General features: G+C 40.8%; 1 protein-coding gene across 1 annotated transcript in view; it reads left to right on the top strand.

Annotated features, from left to right (window-relative positions):
* Window positions 1-18,260, top strand: part of MSH2 (mutS homolog 2) — a 90,983-nt gene that overhangs the window by 53,040 nt on the left and 19,683 nt on the right. Inside the window, exons 9-10 of the mRNA XM_075204110.1 lie at window positions 10,188-10,311; window positions 12,027-12,177. Of these exons, the coding sequence (XP_075060211.1) occupies window positions 10,188-10,311; window positions 12,027-12,177 (275 nt within the window). The remainder of the gene's footprint in view (window positions 1-10,187; window positions 10,312-12,026; window positions 12,178-18,260) is intronic.

The following is an 18,260-nucleotide window of genomic DNA, read 5'->3' as shown; positions in this document are numbered from 1 at the left end:
CACCCATTAACAAAGCTAAATTTACTAGAGGCTCCGTAAGACAACTGATTCATTACCCCTCATTACACCATATCCAGCCATACTACTTTCTCATAACCACCCATTTGTGAAAACTAGGATACTCCGGGTTCTAGCTTTAACTTTGGCCAACAACAACAACAGGTTAATCATGTATTGGGACACAGATTTATTTAAGCAATTATGTAGGAATAGTCCAATAAACCTTACCTGGGGGGTGGGGGGAGTATGACTTTTTGATTTGAGGTGTTCAATCACTTGATATTGATGTATTGAAGGTGAGATTGTCTTGCATATTATATTGCCCATATACCAAGGTATTTAAGTTTCATGCAGGACAGTGTATGGGGTGTTGCCCTCCACCTTCCTGTTGTAGACGCTGTCAGTAAATAATAGATTTGGACCAGTTAATCTTGAGGCTTGAAAACTGCCCAAAGCCCCCAACCACCTGCAGTAGATTGAGCGTCCCTCATGTCTGCCAAGACTCAAACAAATCCTCAAATTTGATTGTCAAATCCTCAAACAAATTCTCCACATATAAAGTTATTACCCACTGTAAGCCCCAGAATATACAAGTCAGACCTAATTAAACATGGCAAAGGTTCTATAGTGAGGACAAACCATGCAGGGGATAGAGGGCAACCCTGCCGCATCCCCCTCCCCTCAATCCATAACTGTTGCCACACATCCTCATCATCCATGTCATGCGACATTTGTAAATGCTTATACAACAGTAAAAGGTTAGAAGTCATAGATTTGCTGGACGTTAATACAGTCCGGTCTGCATGGACAATTTCAGTTACAACTTTATTTAGCCAGAATATTTGCCAACATTTTAACTTCGTAGCCAAAAGAGAAATGGGCCTTTAGGACTTGGAGCAAAGTTAATCTTTACTGGGTTCGGAATAACATTGATCGACACCTCTGTCGTACATGACTTATTTTGAACAAAGAAAGTTTGGAGTAAAGTCAAATTTTTCAAAACAAGGCAAGAAGCAGGCAGGTATTCTCAGCTGCTGAGTTAGTCCGAAACAATGGTTGGTAGGATAATATGGGGGTAAACCAGGAGGGCACCAGATGGAATAGCTTTGGGCAAGTTGTCAGACAACTGACTGAGCAGGTTCACCCAGGTGGTAGATGCTTTGTACTAAGAAATCAATGTATTAATGCAAATGTGTGCAGCTGTACAGCCTGTGCCCTCTGTATCCACCTCTTGATGTGGTCCCAAAGACTGGGGACTGTAGGATGATGTCCGTTAACCTCTGTCCAGTGCTGTATTTTGAACAATGCCAATGCAGGAATAACAGCTGGCTATGTTAAATCCAGTACCAGAGATCAAGCTTTTGAGTTCTAGCTCGGCTGAGACCTAAATGTATAGACAGCAGTGTCCTCTACCATAGACTATCAGGAGCCCAGGGCCTTATAGCAGGTAAGCCTCAGGCCAGATAAATACTTCCCTGCAGATCCTTTCATAGTATACACTTGTAGCCCCAGACCACGAACTAATGTAGTAGAGATCTTTTGAGAGTGCCCCACCAAATTGGAAGGTTTCTGATTGTATTGGCCAGATATAAAATGGTGTGTTCTTCTCAATAAATCCTTTGCTGTCCTATAGGGAGTGAGGGGGTAACAAGATGCTGCATATTCTCCAAATTGACTTGAAAGTACCTTTTGCAGTGGGGAAAACAGTGAGTTTTGTTACCTCTGGTCCGGATGGAAATTGCAGTCTTCTGTAGGCTGCCGCGCCTGCCAACTTCGAAAAGCCATGCTGCTGTAGGATCCAGATGTCCGTGCCACCCTAACCGACAGTGGTATCCTCAGTGGAAGACTTTTTTATTTTATTTTCCATTGTAGATGGATGAATGAGGAAAGAGAGAGCCCTGCATGGAAATATATTACTATATATAGAATGGATTGGCTGAAATATGTAACATTCCTGGGCATATCTCTTCCATCACACCCCTCCCACTTAAATACCTGCAACATTAAACCTGTGATCCTACAAATCAGAGATGAACTAATTTCATGGCAGGACTTGAATATTAACTTCCAGGCCTGTTGCAATCTAGCTAAAATGCCTAGAGTCCTCAAACAAAAATAGTTTATACTATGCAGATGACCCCCCCCCCCCCCCAAAGAAGGCGGACCTGCAGAAGCATAATAAAAGTTTTACAGACTTGGCATGGAACAAGAGATAACTAGAAACAGTCTGCCCAGAAAGGAGGTGTCCACTTACCAATCTTAGACATTATAGCATTGCTTGTCTACTCTGATTTGCAATAGATTGGGTCAGAGGTAATACCAGGGGGTATATTTGTTAAACTGCGGTTTTGAAAAAGTTTAGATGTTGCCTATAGCAACCAATCAGATTCTAGCTGTCAATTTGTAGAATGCACTAAATAGATGAAACCTAGAATCTGATTGGTTGCTATAGGCAACATATCCACTTTTTCGAAACCGCACTTTAGTAAATATACCCCTAGGAGTCTTTGCATTGCTGGTTTCTAATTTGTGTACCGGACTGTCTCTTAGCCGCATATTGCATGCGCTTTCAGACAATCTCATGACATAGACAATATTTTACTAGACGGAGGTCTACATCTTGTTGTCCTCTCTTACTTTAATGTGTGTGTGCTGTTGGTGCCTTTTTCTTTCACGTTATATATGGCGTGCAGTCATAAGCCAGCAGCTGCATAGCTAAATCTCTTTTGTTTTTCTGATTCCCTTCCCCAGCTAGAACGGGTTATATGCGATGATTGAATCTTTCCAAGAACTGCAATGAATAGTGATTGGTTGTAAACACGTTTTTCTCACCTGAGTTAATGAGCTGCTCTTTAAAGCTGTGACCTAAATCACTCTCCCTGGTTAAATGTTCACTGACCTGAAAAATGGATGTTGTCTTCCACCCACATTGAAGCTTTATGCTTGTATCATTTGCAAATGGAAAATTTGTGGCAGAACAAGACATGTTTAAAAACATAAGGGTTATTATTGTGCGTTGCTAGTGTGCACGCAGTAACTCAAGCAGACAACATCCCATTTAATGAGAATTTTGTGCACTGAGCTATCAAGAGCGGTCATTTTTAGACATACATTACTTGGAAAACATAAACGATCTGCAGCTGAAAGACGAGGACTGGGGAAGAGCCTTGGATTTCAGTCTGGGCCACTTCTGTGTTTTATATCAAGGTTTTTTTTTTGGGGGGGGGGGGTTTAATATGTCTTTTCACAACACAATTCACATCAGAGATTAATGCAGCAACACATTTGTCCACTCAGTCTGCAGGTTTGGCCTCTTTTCAGATGATATGCAGCCACTTACTGTACAATATACATTAGGTAAAAGTGTAGATTCTACAGGGTCACACATGGATGGTAGCTGCCATATCAATTATTCCATTAAGGTAAACGTAAGTAACATGGTAGATCTCATTTGGACAGCAGGTGGCGCTGTCGTTTTGATTGTGGAAAACTGCAGAATGCTTGAAATGATGTATCGAGTGGACTTTAAGTAAAGAATCTGTCAGACTCTGGACTGTTACTCTTCAATAAGATCTTTGTTGTTTTTTACAGACTTTTTCAGTGTAATTTCTCCAATTTTTAGGTTTGTACAGATTAGTGTAACATATTTTATTTTATATTATTATTATTATTTAAAATAAATGTGCTTAGGTGCAACATATCCCTTAACAATAGTGGACTATGTAGTAAAGTTTCTTTGTTTTTGTGGTCAGAGGTGTGTCCTCTGAGTCTGGACTTTTTTTTTACCAGTATATAATGATTGTAGCACTACACAGAAATGCCTAAAAAACAAAATATCCAAAAGGTCACACATTTTCCTCTCTACCAAACACAATGATGAAACATTTGTTGTAGGCCCTAAGGTACACAGAAGAGGTTACTACCCCCAGGCATTGTTCTGCAAGTGAATTGTGCACAACTGTTGGTTAATCTTGCAGTGGGGCCGGCTGAGCACATGAGCAGACGAGAATTAATGAACCAAGGATGGAGCCTGCAGTGCGTTCTTCTTTCATCCATTCTCTGTGACCACTTGTGTATTGTATGTCCTTTCTCCTTAGGGATCTGTGCTGCAAGTTCTACATGGTCTCCATTAGTATTCCACTGACTGCTGAATGATGGTCAGCTAGCACCCGGGTGTAGTAGTATAGTTATGGGCCTCTATGTGGAGAATTGTAGACGGAAAGGGCAGCACAGAGGGCAAACGGCTGTAACTCTGATGCAATTACATGTATAATTGAAACGTGTACTGCTACATTAGGCTGATATTTTCCTGGGAATGATCTTACTTCCACTGCACAAGCTGCTACTACAAACCTCCACCATGTGTATGTATCTGGCCAGCCATAGCTTTCCTTTTAACCAAGCAGTATGACCTTTTTTTTTATTGTTTGTTTGTTTTTTGCAGATTGTCATGATTGCTCACTAATAATGAAGTAGAAAAATTATTGATAATAACTTTGTTGGACGATTTACAGAACCTAATGTAGGATGAAAAATATTCAGAAGTTTGAAGCATTCAGTTTACAGTTTTGTGAGGGATTTACATGTGAACGAAAAATGCTTCAAACTATTTTTTAAATAACTATATGTAAAGATAGGGTTTCTGCCTCTGTATTAGCTGGTGGAACATATCGTAACACTTTATACTTGTTATATGTTCAGCTAAAATTTCGATATAGATATATATCAAACTTGAGCTTGGTTAATCCCATACTGTCCATGGTGCCATCTGTATTCCAGTATAAATGCCATATATATATATACACTGTATAAACCACAGTTGTTGGCGGTGCTTATACTATTGCACATCCCAGTACTTTCAGAACATGTATCTAGTAAAATGAAAGTATGAGTGTCTTTGTATGCATAGAGATCATTTATATTGCCACTCAGCTAAATTGAACTTTTTTAATGTTGTTTACCCCTTAAATAGGAGCTAACATGAGACCTCATTTCAGACCCTGGTGACTTTCTTACTTTATATTATAGCACTTCATATGTGATATATAAACAATAATAAGAAAATAACTCCCAAAAAGGTGTTTCAGAGCAGATCTGTGACCTCCTGTGCAGTCCCAACCAGAACAGATCCCAGTCCCCTCAGAACTGTAATTTCCATTCGCAGTCCCCTCAGAACTGTAATTTCCATGCGCAGTCCCCTCAGAACTGTAATTTGCATGTGCAGTCCCCTCAGAACTGTAATTTCCATGCGCAGTCCTCTCAGAACTGTAATTTCCATGCGCAGTCCCCTCAGAACTGTAATTTGCATGTGCAGTCCCCAGTCACAACTGACCATAGACCTCTCCAGACTTACCTTTCTAGTGCAGTCGCTGAGCCCTCCGAGCGCAGTACATCCCTATTGGTGCAAATCCCTGTCCTCCTAGAGCAGTTCCATTGCAGTGCTGTCCCTGTCAGAACATATCCCAGTCACCTCAGAACAGTACCATCGCAGTGCACAGTTCCTGCCATTTGAGATCCCAGTACTCTCCGATCAGTTCCATTCCAGCACAGTCTCTGTCCGAGCAGATCTCCATTCTCTCTGAGCAGAGCCATTCCAGCACAGTCCCTGTCATAAGAGATCCCAGGCCACTCCGAGTATTGCCATTCCAGCACAGTCCCTGTCATAAGAGATCCCAGTCCTCGCCGAGCATTGCCATTCCAGCACAGTCCCTGTCATAAGAGATCCCAGGCCACTCCGAGTATTGCCATTCCAGTACAGTCCCTGTTGGAGCAGATCCCAGTCCTCTCCGAGCAGAGCCATTCCAATACAGTCCCTGTTGGAGCAGATCCCAGGCCTCTCCGAGCAGAGCCATTCCAGTACAGTCCCTGTTGGAGCAGATCCCAGGCCTCTCCGAGCAGAGCCATTCCAGTACAGTCCCTGTTGGAGCAGATCCCAGAGCCCTCCAGCACTTTATCATAGCAGTACCATTCCAGTGTAGTCTATGCAAACACATTCCTAGTTTTCCAGTGCAGTCATGGTCATACCAGATCCCAGACCCACACCAGGCAGTATGTATTCTCTAGACCTTATCAGAATAAATAATAGGCCACATCAGCCAGTATCTTGCCAGTGCCCTTCCCATCAGAACAGACCTTTAGCTTTTCCACCCTCAAGTTTGATCCCCATCAGAAAAAGTACAGTATTCTGGTAAAGAAACAATCAAAACGTATTCTGAATTTGAGTGATAATCCTAATAATCCACCCAGCAAGGGTCAGGTTTATTTTTATACTCCTTCCCGAATAATAATTGATCTAATCACAAATGTGTGTATCTATCTACCAAAAAAATGACAGCAGGGCGCCTGATAGTGTAATATTTCAGCAACTGGTTTTAAAAAAAAAAAGTTGGTATTCTATATGCGTACCAGATATGTTATTGTTAGCTCGCTGTATTAAAGTTATAGTCCTCACAAACATATGGAAAACAACAATAGTATAATATTGCTTCTAGAGAATTCCCAGCACCAAGACACCCTGTGGATGTTTTTATGCGCACCGGATTGAAGACAGAGCTTATCTATAATGATTCTTGGATCTCAAACCTCTTGATATTTCTTATAACCAGATAAATATAGATATGAAGCGTGTAGCAGACAATCTGTCACAAAACTCCCATCGAGTTTTTCGATCCCTTTTCATCTCATGGGGAAGAAACAAACAAAATGCACAATGGTTTAGTATCATACAAACGGGTGATTCACCACCACACACACCTTTTGTGTTTTTGTGCATACCAGAATTATAATGAAAATCGCTTATCTGTATCTCTTATTGGCTCTTATCCAAAACGTAGTCCTGGATCACTAAACTAGATAGCAGGTTAATGGTCTTCAAAGTGACAGCAGGACTGGTGTTAGAATCTTCAGTAAGTTCCACAAGACTGCTGAAACATTCACTAGGTAATATTTGATTGGATCAAAATAATTTGATTAACTTCAATCATCATCATTTATTTATATAGCAATCCAAAGATAACTTCCAATTGTCATTGCAGTGCAGCCCATTTGCCTTTGCTCTTGCAACAATTGGAGGTTATCTTTGGATTGAAGTTAAACAAATTATTTGGATCCAATCAAACATTACCTAGTGAATGTTTCAGCGGTCTTGTACAGGAGAAGTGATTTGGGTGTGATATATGAACTATATGGGGACTCAATTTGAATTTAGCGCCTATCTATGTTCCTCTTCTTTTTGTGTGTACGTATATACATATATATATTTTTTTTTTAAATCTTTATAAACACTTTTAACAATTAACAAATTAAATTAACAAATAAAAAACATCTTAGTATACCAAATTTCAGCCCTTTCTGAATTTTTTTTCCCCACACACACTAAGAATTTAGTAGGTCAGTGTATAACTCCGCCCAGCAGGTGGCGCTGCAGCTTGGTTTTATTTTTTCCACACACACACACACTTTCACACACCACTAGGCATATATATATATATATATATATATATATATATATATATATATATATATATATATATATATATATATATATATATATATATATAAATAATAGTATAATTAGGAGGCACTCACAGGACTTTTCAGAATATTAAAGTATTTATTCCACTAAAAATTGGTCAACGTTTCGGGCTCCACACAGCCCTTTATTAATACATACATTTACACAAACACACACTATACATATATAGGTATTTCCCAATGTATAAGGCGCTCCCATGTATAAGACGCACCTTAATTTTGGCCCCAAAATAAAAAAAAAAAATATTACGGTAGCTGTCAAAAATGGCAGGAAGAGTGTAATGGCCGGCTGCTCTGATTGTGATCAGAGCAGCCGGGCAGCACACTCTCCCTGCAATCGCCCCCCCGCTGCCACTGTGCCTCTGTCCGCCTCCTCCTGGATCCCCCTGCTGTCACTCTAATGCTGCCCCGCTTCCCCTCGATCCCCCCACTGTCACTTTAATGCTTCCCCTCAATCCCCCTGCTGTCACTCTAATGCAGCCCTGCTCCCCCTGGATCACCCTGCTGTCACTATAATGCTGCCCCGCTCCCCCTCGATCCCCCCGCTGTCACTATAATGCTGCCTCGCTCCCCCTCGATCACCCCGCTGTCACTATAATGCTGCCCCGCTCCCCCTCGATCCCCCCGCTGTCACTATAATGCTGCCTCGCTCCCCCTCGATCACCCCGCTGTCACTATAATGCTGCCCCGCTCCCCCTCGATCCCCCCGCTGTCACTATAATGCTGCCCCGCTCCCCCTCGATCCCCCCGCTGTCACTATAATGCTGCCTCGCTCCCCCTCGATCACCCCGCTGTCACTGTAATGCTGCCCCGCTCCCCCTCGATCCCCCCGCTGTCACTGTAATGCTGCCCCGCTCCCCCTCGATCCCCCCGCTGTCACTATTATGCTGCCCCGCTTCCCCTCGATCCCCCCGCTGTCGCAATAATGCTGCCCCCCCCTCCGTGCATCCCCGCTACCCCTGTATAAGACGCACCCATGTTTTAGACCCCAAATTTTGGGGAAAAAGGTGCGTCTTATACATGGGGAAATACGGTATGTGTGTGTGCATATGTATATAATCCATGTGAGAGTATCTCCTGCTGGATGGCAGGGACACCGGACCACTGCTAACTGGGGGTGGGGGGTCACTATGAAAATTATTAAGGTGGATATCATCAATAGATAATATTAGGCTGAGTGGGCTGGAGAAATGCTGACAGTGGGTTAGATACAACCCCTAGGCTATCTTTTTTGGCCCTCAGTTTCCTCCATAAATGTTATAGGTTTCAGCCTGCAAAGGTTAATTTATAATTTATATTTGGCCATCTGTTTAAGAGACCGCATTGGTTTCAGGCTTTTGGTATATGCCTTTTAAAAATTGCTTAAAATGTAAATGAATGTTAATGTCGTGCTTGTAAAATGTGATTTATTGTGTTTTTACCTCCAGAGAAGTGTGAATTGTTGGTGCAGTGGTAGGAGGCCATTGTCTGCAGGCTGGTGCCATCTTTCATGCCATTTGTTTCCAAGATTCTGTTGTGCCCATTTACAGGAGAAAAGAGAAATAGATGCCGCATAGTTTTACATAATCACCTCCTTCATCTAGGTGTTAGCATAGGAATGACTTGGAGTTTCTGAGCATCATTTTGCCTTTTTTTTTGTTTTGTTTTTTTACCATAGTAATATATTATTTATGTGAATAAATATATATACTTTTTTAATGTAGAATAACTTCTATGCCTTTTTTTAAATTTAAATTTTTTCATTTTGTTTTATTTGTATTTTGCATTTTTCTGTTTTCTGCATTTGTATGACTTTATATTTTATTGTGCTATTGCCGATCTTTATATTATATAGGTAATCACACATGTACACGTGTGGCCACAAACATGCCGCTGGAATTGAGCTGTCATAGTGAGCTGCATACATAACTCAGGGCCATGTACAATTATTTATAAAGTGTCAGCAGATCTCTACAGCCGTTTCTTCCAAACATCACCACAGGGCTTTGTACCACATCAGCAGCTGCTCTGCAGTAACCACACCTGCCAATCTCACCCAACAGCATCACTGGCTTTTATTATAAAGATATGGATTAGGTTAGTGTCGATGGGAGGAAGAGATTTTAAGATGAAAATTAAACATGTACATGTTAAAGTGGACATTAAGTCCATGAATACACATTTTCTGGTTCAGCATTATGGGAATGATATCTATATTTACAGTCATTGGACTCATGTGACAAACGTCCACAGAACAACCAAAAATTCAGATCTAGACCCTTGTTTAGGTTGGGTTATGGGTAACTTTGGACGTGGCTAGTGACATTTATCCATTCATATGGCCGGGAAGAGAAATAACTGCTAAAATATTTTTTCTACGTTAAAAAGAACTCGCACTAAATGTAATGTGATGTATGTAACATACCATCCAGGACCCACTGCAATTTCTGATATACTCCCCCCTGCCTCTGCCGGTAATGGTCTCTTCCACCTGGATGACACTCTGAGGAAGTTAAATGAATCCACTTTCTTGTAGCTGTATCAATATCACTGATTGCTTAGCTGCAATGCTTTCCAATTAGGGTTAGTGATACATGAACTTTAAGCTGAGTTTGCAGTGCACATGATGTATTTCTGCAACACATGGATTTTAAAGGATTTTTTTTTTGTTCCAGGTAGAAAATCATGAATTTCTTGTAAAAGCTTCTTTTGATCCCAACTTGACAGAACTCAGAGAGAAGATGAACGATCTTGAGAAGAACATGCAGTCTACTCTGAGCAGTGCAGCCAGAGAGCTAGGTGGGTGCTGTATTTATGTACAAGATGTACAGTATCAGGAGCATCTCATGTCTGGTTTCTTTAACAGCCTAACACCTACATTTCTCAGACATCCTCCTACCATCTATATGATTGTATCTCATCCTTGTCTATTTATACCATTTCACTCAGACTCTGAACTGTCGTGTTCTCCAATCGCTGTTCAGCTAAAGGTGGCCATACACAAAGTGATCCTGCCACTGGGCCTAGCTGCCCATTGGCTAGATATCTGTCAGATTTGGCCATACATAACCATTCGTGTACATGGCTATACCTGAGGAATCCATCCGTTCAGCACCCAGCCGCTTGTCCAAACCATCCGCGTGCTGATTGCGAGCTGGGCACCGACTTGTTACATTCAGTTGTTGGAGGGTATGGCTGTCACCACTGGGCTCCTTCACAGACACCTGGACCCATGTGTTTCTGGGTAGTGTGTAGAGCTGATGCAGCACCTCTTTGCTGGTTTCTCACCCTAATTCATTCTGAGCTCTTTGAACAGGATTGCTGGGTAGCAAGTGGAGCCCTGATCCAGGGTGCTGGGCTCAGTGGAGGGACGGCCGGAGGATGGATTAGAGTGTTGGCTGTAATCTTTGTGATGATGCTTATTGTTCTAATAAGAGCCGTCACACAACACTACATGAAGGTAGTGATATTGTACACACACATACATTCCCATTAGAATCTGACCCTGTGAAGGGGCTCCATTCCCACCTCTCTGATCACTGCCTGGGGAGTGCAGCAGCCCGAATACCACCAGGCCCTTCTCGAAACTATTGCAGGGTTCCTATCTTTATTTCCTGTTAATAAGTCTTCTATTTTGTTTCATAAGAATATATATAGTCCTTCGTCCTTGTCTAGTGACATCTCACAACAAGTTCGTTAACATTGTGAGAATAACACTATAGACTCAATGTGTATCACCCATGCGATGAATATCAGAAGAAAAACGGAAAATAAAGAAATGTGTTTTCTAAAAGTTTCTGTACGTCATGCACAAAGCATTACGTTAAAGGCGTGAGCTTGTGGACGATCCCCTGTGTGAGACTGTTGTGCCGTGGACCGATCACCCCAACACACACAGCTTCTCTTTGTTGTCCTGTAATTACTGTACATTTTCCAGGTAGCACATTGACGGAGCTTTATCCTCAAGCTCTTTTATTGCCATCTGCTCTGCAGCTCTTCAGACTGCTCTGCTTATTCAGTTTAATTATGGATTTGAAAGTCAAATAACTAATGACAATTAATACTGTGTGAAAGGCGTGGGATATGTGAACGTCTGCTTTACCTTGTCTGCAAAGACCCCGAAATAGATCTCTATAAATTACTGTCCCTCGTAGCGATTTGTCTTTTTTGCATTGGAAGCTGATTATGGTGTTATTACCTTAAGAGTCACATTTGGCTGCCAGAGTAGATAGGATTTCCTATACACCTTGCTCTAAACCATACCTTACTCTGTCTCTGCTGACTATTCCTATGAGACCTGCTCTTCCCACAATCACACTGTCAGATGATGTGTTTAATTGGCGGCTTATAAGGGGACAGGAATTGGATGCTATAAAACTAAATGTGGGATGACAAAGGCAGTTTTACAGTAATATGTCTAGTAGAGACATCATTAACAGCAATAAGACAACCAGGTTTTGTACATGACAGTTATTAAAATATTTTTTTCTCACTTTTGTGCTTCTGATAAATAGGTCTGGATCCTGGAAAAAGTATAAAATTGGAATCTAACGCACAACTCGGTCACTATTTCCGGGTGACCTGCAAGGAGGAAAAGGCTCTGAGAAACAACAAGAAGTTTAATACAATTGACATTCAGAAGAACGGAGTGAGGTTCACCAACAGGTATGGAAATTCTTCATGTCTCGTTAATGTCACTAGATCCTAGTTAGTGATTTGATGAGCTGCTCTGTCATGACATTGGTTTAACTTACCGAAGGGTTTTATCCACTTTGTGCAGGCAATGGGGAACCCTTAATACCTTGTAATTAATATAATGTTCTCAATATCGTAATATATTTTTACATATATGACATCATATTTGTACAATAAGAGCATTATTTTGTCAAAAGGGCAAAAATATCTTTGCGGCATCAGCAGATTTTCCAGCTTAGAGGCTTTTACCCTCCAATCCTCTCCTCTTAACCAAACACAAACATAGATAGACCTGCAAGGTTCATTACTGTTCACACAAGGCAATGATTTCAGAATTTTGCGACACCTTTAAAAAAGCGAAGTAATGTTGATTTGTAGGAAGAGATGTTAGGTTTTTTAGAACCTGCCAGCAGTACTTATTTTAGTCAGACAATCACTTATTTTCGGTAGCGGTCATTATTCTGCCGACACTGTAAATGTTGGCACTTAACCTGTCGACGGCTACACCCCAGACCCGCTGTCATTGTTCTTTTAATGTCGGCTTTGTGATTGGCGACACTATGAATGTCGCCAATCACACCGATGACATTGTCCAACTGTGTACACAGTGCCAGTGTCGGCATGTAGCCTGCCGACATTTACGGTGTCTGAATTATGTACCCTACCACTTATTTTTGCCACACAAAAGTGTTGCCTTGCCCAAAATTACTCCTTGACTGCTAGTCCCCTGACATCTGTAACTGATTATGCTGCGCTATACTATTATAGCAATTTATAGTAATCCTGCTACAATGTACTATCTGAGTATTTATTATTATTATTATTATTAATTTTTATTTATAAGGCGCCACAAGGCGTCCGCAGCGCCGTACGGAGACAAACAAATTACAATACAATGGGAGACAGCACAGTACAGTAAGCACAGCAACTCGGTAAGCTCAATGCACAGCTAGAGAGGGCGGGGAAGGGGGAGGTAGGATCCGCAAATGACGGGGCCCAAGAAGGAGGGCGCGGAAGACAGGGAGACCCCCAGGGGGGAGGAGGGAGCGAGAGTGGACGTGGAGTGGAGCCTCGAGGAGGAGGGCTGAGTAGCTGGAGAGCAGAGTTAGAAGTGGTGGAAACAGGAGGAGAGATGGCCCTGCTCAGAGGAGCGTACAATCTAAGGTATATATATATAGTATAGTATAGCACATAATAATAAGCTTTAGGTGTCAGAGGGCGCAGGGAAGTTGGATCCTGGGATATAAGAATAACCACTTTGCCACAACGTAGTGTGTTTAGTGGTGGTTTATCAGGGCTATCGTCACAGAGTTTATTTGCAAGTATGGCTAATGTTCAATACCAAAATAAAGCCAAGTAGGGGAAATAACCACATTAAACAAAAATACACAAGAAATTATTGTTGCTTCTCCCGATGTTTATTGGCAATTCTAGTGTGTTGGTTTGTATATTGCGGTGTTCATTTCGCACACACGTTGAAGCCGTTATCTTTCAGGTTTAGCATTGTGCAGTTTCATAGTTATCTTTAGAAGTGTTTCTTTTTTACAAAAGGACTGGGACACATCCTATCCACCAGTTGCTTTTGTGTAGTTAATTATTTTAGGTATCAGGAAGAGTCATTATGTGAAATTGGATGTGCACATGTTCAGAGAGGAGACATTATTGGGTAATAAGGCATTTTTTTCTGCAAATTGCAAGTAGGCAGATTGCTGCGTATGACTCATCTACAGGTCATCTAGTAAGTCATATTATCAAGCTGACCTGATATTTCATTTACTCATTTCTGAAAGATCAAATACTGTGAGCAATGTGCCTGTAGCTGGCATCCAAAGCTGCATGTCCAAAGTACTGAATGTAATAAGGATGTGTCTGACTTGGCACAGGTGATGCAGATATCTGTCGTGGTCATCTAGGAAAATAAAGATGTGCAAAAAACCTTCGTACCTTACATAATTATATACTGTGTGTTTATATGTATCTATGTATATGTGTGTGTGTGTGTGTGTGTGTGTATATTTATATATATATATATATATATATATATATATATATATATATATATATATATTTATTTACTATAAAATATAAAAAATAGCACTGGGAAAGTGGCATATGGCGGGTATATACAGTATGTCTCAGGCTGTCTGTCTTGTATGCTTTTAACCCCCAGGGCGATGGCTGATGTTTGGGAAAAGCTTCCCAAAGAGTATGTTCAGCTATGGGAAAAACAGGTAAGGGTCCAGAAGGGTGGGCTCCATTTTCAATGCCCAGTCCGGGTCTTCAGATCTCACAGTCTGACAGCAGACTGATTTTTTTAATAAAGATATTTTTATTATTAGATTTTTAAGGGATACTACAACAAAACACAATACATAACTAAACATACATACCCACTTTCAGGATAAGTATTCTAATAGTTATTGTTGCTTTAACATATAACAAACAGATGTTAATTGGCTCTACACAGATTGAGTATTTTCATTGTCAAAGATGTACAGGGAACTACACTTTGAAATTAAGGTAAATAAAAACTGAAACCAAAGCTAAAGCTGCGCAGGGCTGTTACTAATATAACTGGTGGCTCGCCATACACCTCAAACCATATTGTCTTAGTAGGGGAGGAAAGCAAATTGAGACTCACACAAGTATCATAAAATCTGGCGCCACTGGTATTTGGCCTTTCTACTATCGTACATAAACCGTTCATGTCTATATATTTGACAGCAGACTGATTTAATGGTTGCACTTTTAAGGTGCTGATAAAAAGCCGCTAGGTAGTTTCCTCTCTCAGACCTGGGGAGGAGGTTGGATGCCTCCTGAGAGACTCTGCAAATGGTGACCAATTAGCTCTATATTCTATATGTGTTTGGGACACAAGGAGAGAGGGTGTTTGTGTGTTTAGTTAGTGCCGGACATACAAGGTGTTTATTTTAAAGTTTGGTTGTGCTTTTTTTTATTTTTTGTTGGGTTTTTTTCTGCTTAATAACTGGCTGAGGCCAGTTGTACCCAAACCTTGGACTTGTCTGACTGTTGCTGTACACTACCATCTACCCCAGGAGATGGCTTCTGTTCCCCTAACCTGGTTACTATATTCATGTATATTTTAATTAATAAGGAACTGAAATATACATTATTGTTGGTTAAAACAAATTTTTACGATGAAAATCCATTTAGATTGTTCTAAAATGCCAGTTATCTCATACAGCGCTGTGTAAAATGACTGGCGCTAAATTATCAGACTCTTTCTCCAATTTAGCCTTTGTGCTTAATATGTTGTAGATATTTATTATTTATTAAGTTTGAACACTGTTTTCAGAGATATTTGGACATTTACTGTGGTGACGGTCCCTGACTGCAGGACCGGGTAAATAAGGATGCTGGCGAACAGACTAGATCTGAGAGATTTAGTTGGAGATGAAGGATACAGAGTTTCTGCAGACAACTGGCTGATCCTCCTCAATGACTGCAAGATTACTCTATAGTCCTTCTGTTGTAGCCATGTTGGAGGATGGATAACTGATAAGAATAATTAATGTGTTCTTTTATGGAACACGTCTGCTTACAAATAAAACAAGGCAGATAGTTATGCAATGTGTAAACGGTTGATTAATGTGTCTTTCAGGAGGTTATTTCGCTCCAAATGAGCGTGAATTGTGGATGGTGTTATTATTCCCAGGAGACGCTTGGCCACCTGCTCCAAGCTGCCTGGCTTTGTTCAGCTGCCAGGTGCTCTATGTGCCACCGCACCCATCTAGCGTTATCTCAATGGTTATTTACACAGTATGTCCACAGAGCAGAAATGAGATGGTGTTATGGTAACTACACAATAGAAAGGAGTAATGACAGCAATAGCTGAATTATTACAATGAAACAAATGCACAATCCCCTGAAGGAGAGCCTGACTAAATGGAATTGGCTCAGCCTGCCGTTCAGGTCTGCTGAAGATTTTTATCGTCACATAGAATAGATTATTAGCTCTCAGTCTGTGAGGCAAGCTTCATTGCTGTAATCCACTTGTCTCAATTAGGTAGAAATGGGAATGCTGAAAGGCCATCGTGACATATTCCTGTACGGGGAAAGGCCTTGAAGATACACTCGGAGCTAATATGAAACTTACAACTATAGAAGTTTATTATATAAAGTTGCTCAATCAATTTATAGGCTCACAGCAGGTGCTTGAAAGGTGGAGTTATCCAGAAAGGAAAACAATAGAGGAAAAATTCCCCAGCAACACAGTAACTCAACTCAGTAAAATAGCTGCTATTTATAATAGTACATAAAACTGCAGAATTCTGTTATACACAAATGCATGGTAAGCCACCTGCCACGTCACGGCGCTTCTGCTAATAGGGGGGTCCTAACCCTAAACAGTGAGAGTCCCTATTTTTGGCTCATATATATGCGTTTTTAAATTGAGAGCTAAGTTACTAAGAGGTACCCAAAAAAAGCCTCCAAATGGCATTACAGCATCATCACTCACCATCAGCTACTGATACCAGAACACGTCTCTCAAACAAACAGAAGTGGAAGTTGCTCAATCAATTTATAGGTTCATAGCAGGTGCTTGAAAGGGTGGTGTAATAATACTATTGTAAATCATAAGCATACTCCAAGGAGTTCTGTGACCATGTTAATGCACAAGACCACAGGCAGAGTGCTTTATACAGGCCCTGGCTCTCCGTAATATTTTACGGTAAAGAATACTTCTAGTACACAAGGTTTCTGAAATCACCAAATATATAGAGATTATTCACATGACTTTAAACATTAAATATTAGCATAAATTGTGTATTATATAGTATGCTTAATTGTCCACAATTTATTTAAAAAAACAAAACATTATAAAATACACCTACATGCAGTGTTGGCAGCTATGTATTTGTGTTAAACCAGTGGTCATGAGACAGTGCAGATAGATGTATTTTTTTTTTTGCTCTTTTTTTTTTTTTTTTTTAGTTAGAGAAGGTCGGTGGCCGATGGGTACTACTATGCTAATCTTCTAATTGGAGCTGGATTAGATCACTAGGAACAAGTGACATGAGGCACATGGTGCCAGTGATTTCATTGGCTCCCAGTGACCAGATAGACTGCACTCTAATGTTGGCTTAGCGTATGACTGGATACCTTGGCTGGGTGGGTGTAGAGTCACAGCAGAATGGTAAGAAAAGGATTGAGATCACAAATCGCGGTGAAAGACTGAACCGTTACAAAGCAGTGTAGATGCTTACGCTGAAGTCTAATGAAAGTGTATATTTCCTTCCTGTGTTTAATTTGAAGATAACGCTGAAATAAAATATCTTAGGTTTAGAAAATGTCACTTCTCCAATCCAGAATTACATGTGTGCACTCTTTTTAACTTATAAAGGAGTCCAAATAGTGAGAAAGTTGCTGGATAGCGAACCCAGATAGTCTGTGACAAAACGAGAGTTGGAAGCATAAAGTTTCAAACAAGAAGGGTGGGACTTGTAGTTCCACAACAGACGTTGAGCTACAAGATGTCAGACTGTTGTAATGTTTCATTCAACAAATAGTGTGTGTGTGGCCTCGCACTAAATGGACAATATTCTAACTAGGGATGTTCACTAACCCCCGTGTTTTGGTTTTGGATCTGTATTAACTTCGTGTTTTGGTTTTGGCAAAACCACCCTCATGTGTTTTTGGTTTTGGATCTGATTGCTAAAAAATGCTAAAATCACTTAATTTAGTTCTTTTTTTGTTCCTACAGTGTTATTAACCTCAATAACGTTAATTTCCAGTAATTTCCAGTCAATTTTTGTCAAGTGACAAAAACACTGCTACCCCTCCTGTTTCTGTGTGAGCAATGGCGTTGGATCTCCTGGGGAGGGAGGTACTTATGGAATCCAGAACCTGTGAGATCCGACGGCCCAATGATGACGGTTTGCCTCGTTTCAGATCCAAGTAAATGTAAAAGTACAGAGCCAGCTTGGCTCGGTACTCGGATCTGCGATGTTCGGGTGGGCTTTGTTTTCAGAAAACCGAGCCCAAGCATCTTTAATTCTAACTGCCCACACCTATTTTGTTGTATGTCGCTC

The sequence above is a fragment of the Mixophyes fleayi genome, chromosome 3 (genome assembly GCF_038048845.1).
Source record: "Mixophyes fleayi isolate aMixFle1 chromosome 3, aMixFle1.hap1, whole genome shotgun sequence".
Lineage (NCBI taxonomy): Eukaryota > Metazoa > Chordata > Amphibia > Anura > Limnodynastidae > Mixophyes > Mixophyes fleayi.
Note: the sequence above shows the minus strand (reverse complement) of the source record. Positions and strands in the feature narration are given on the sequence as shown.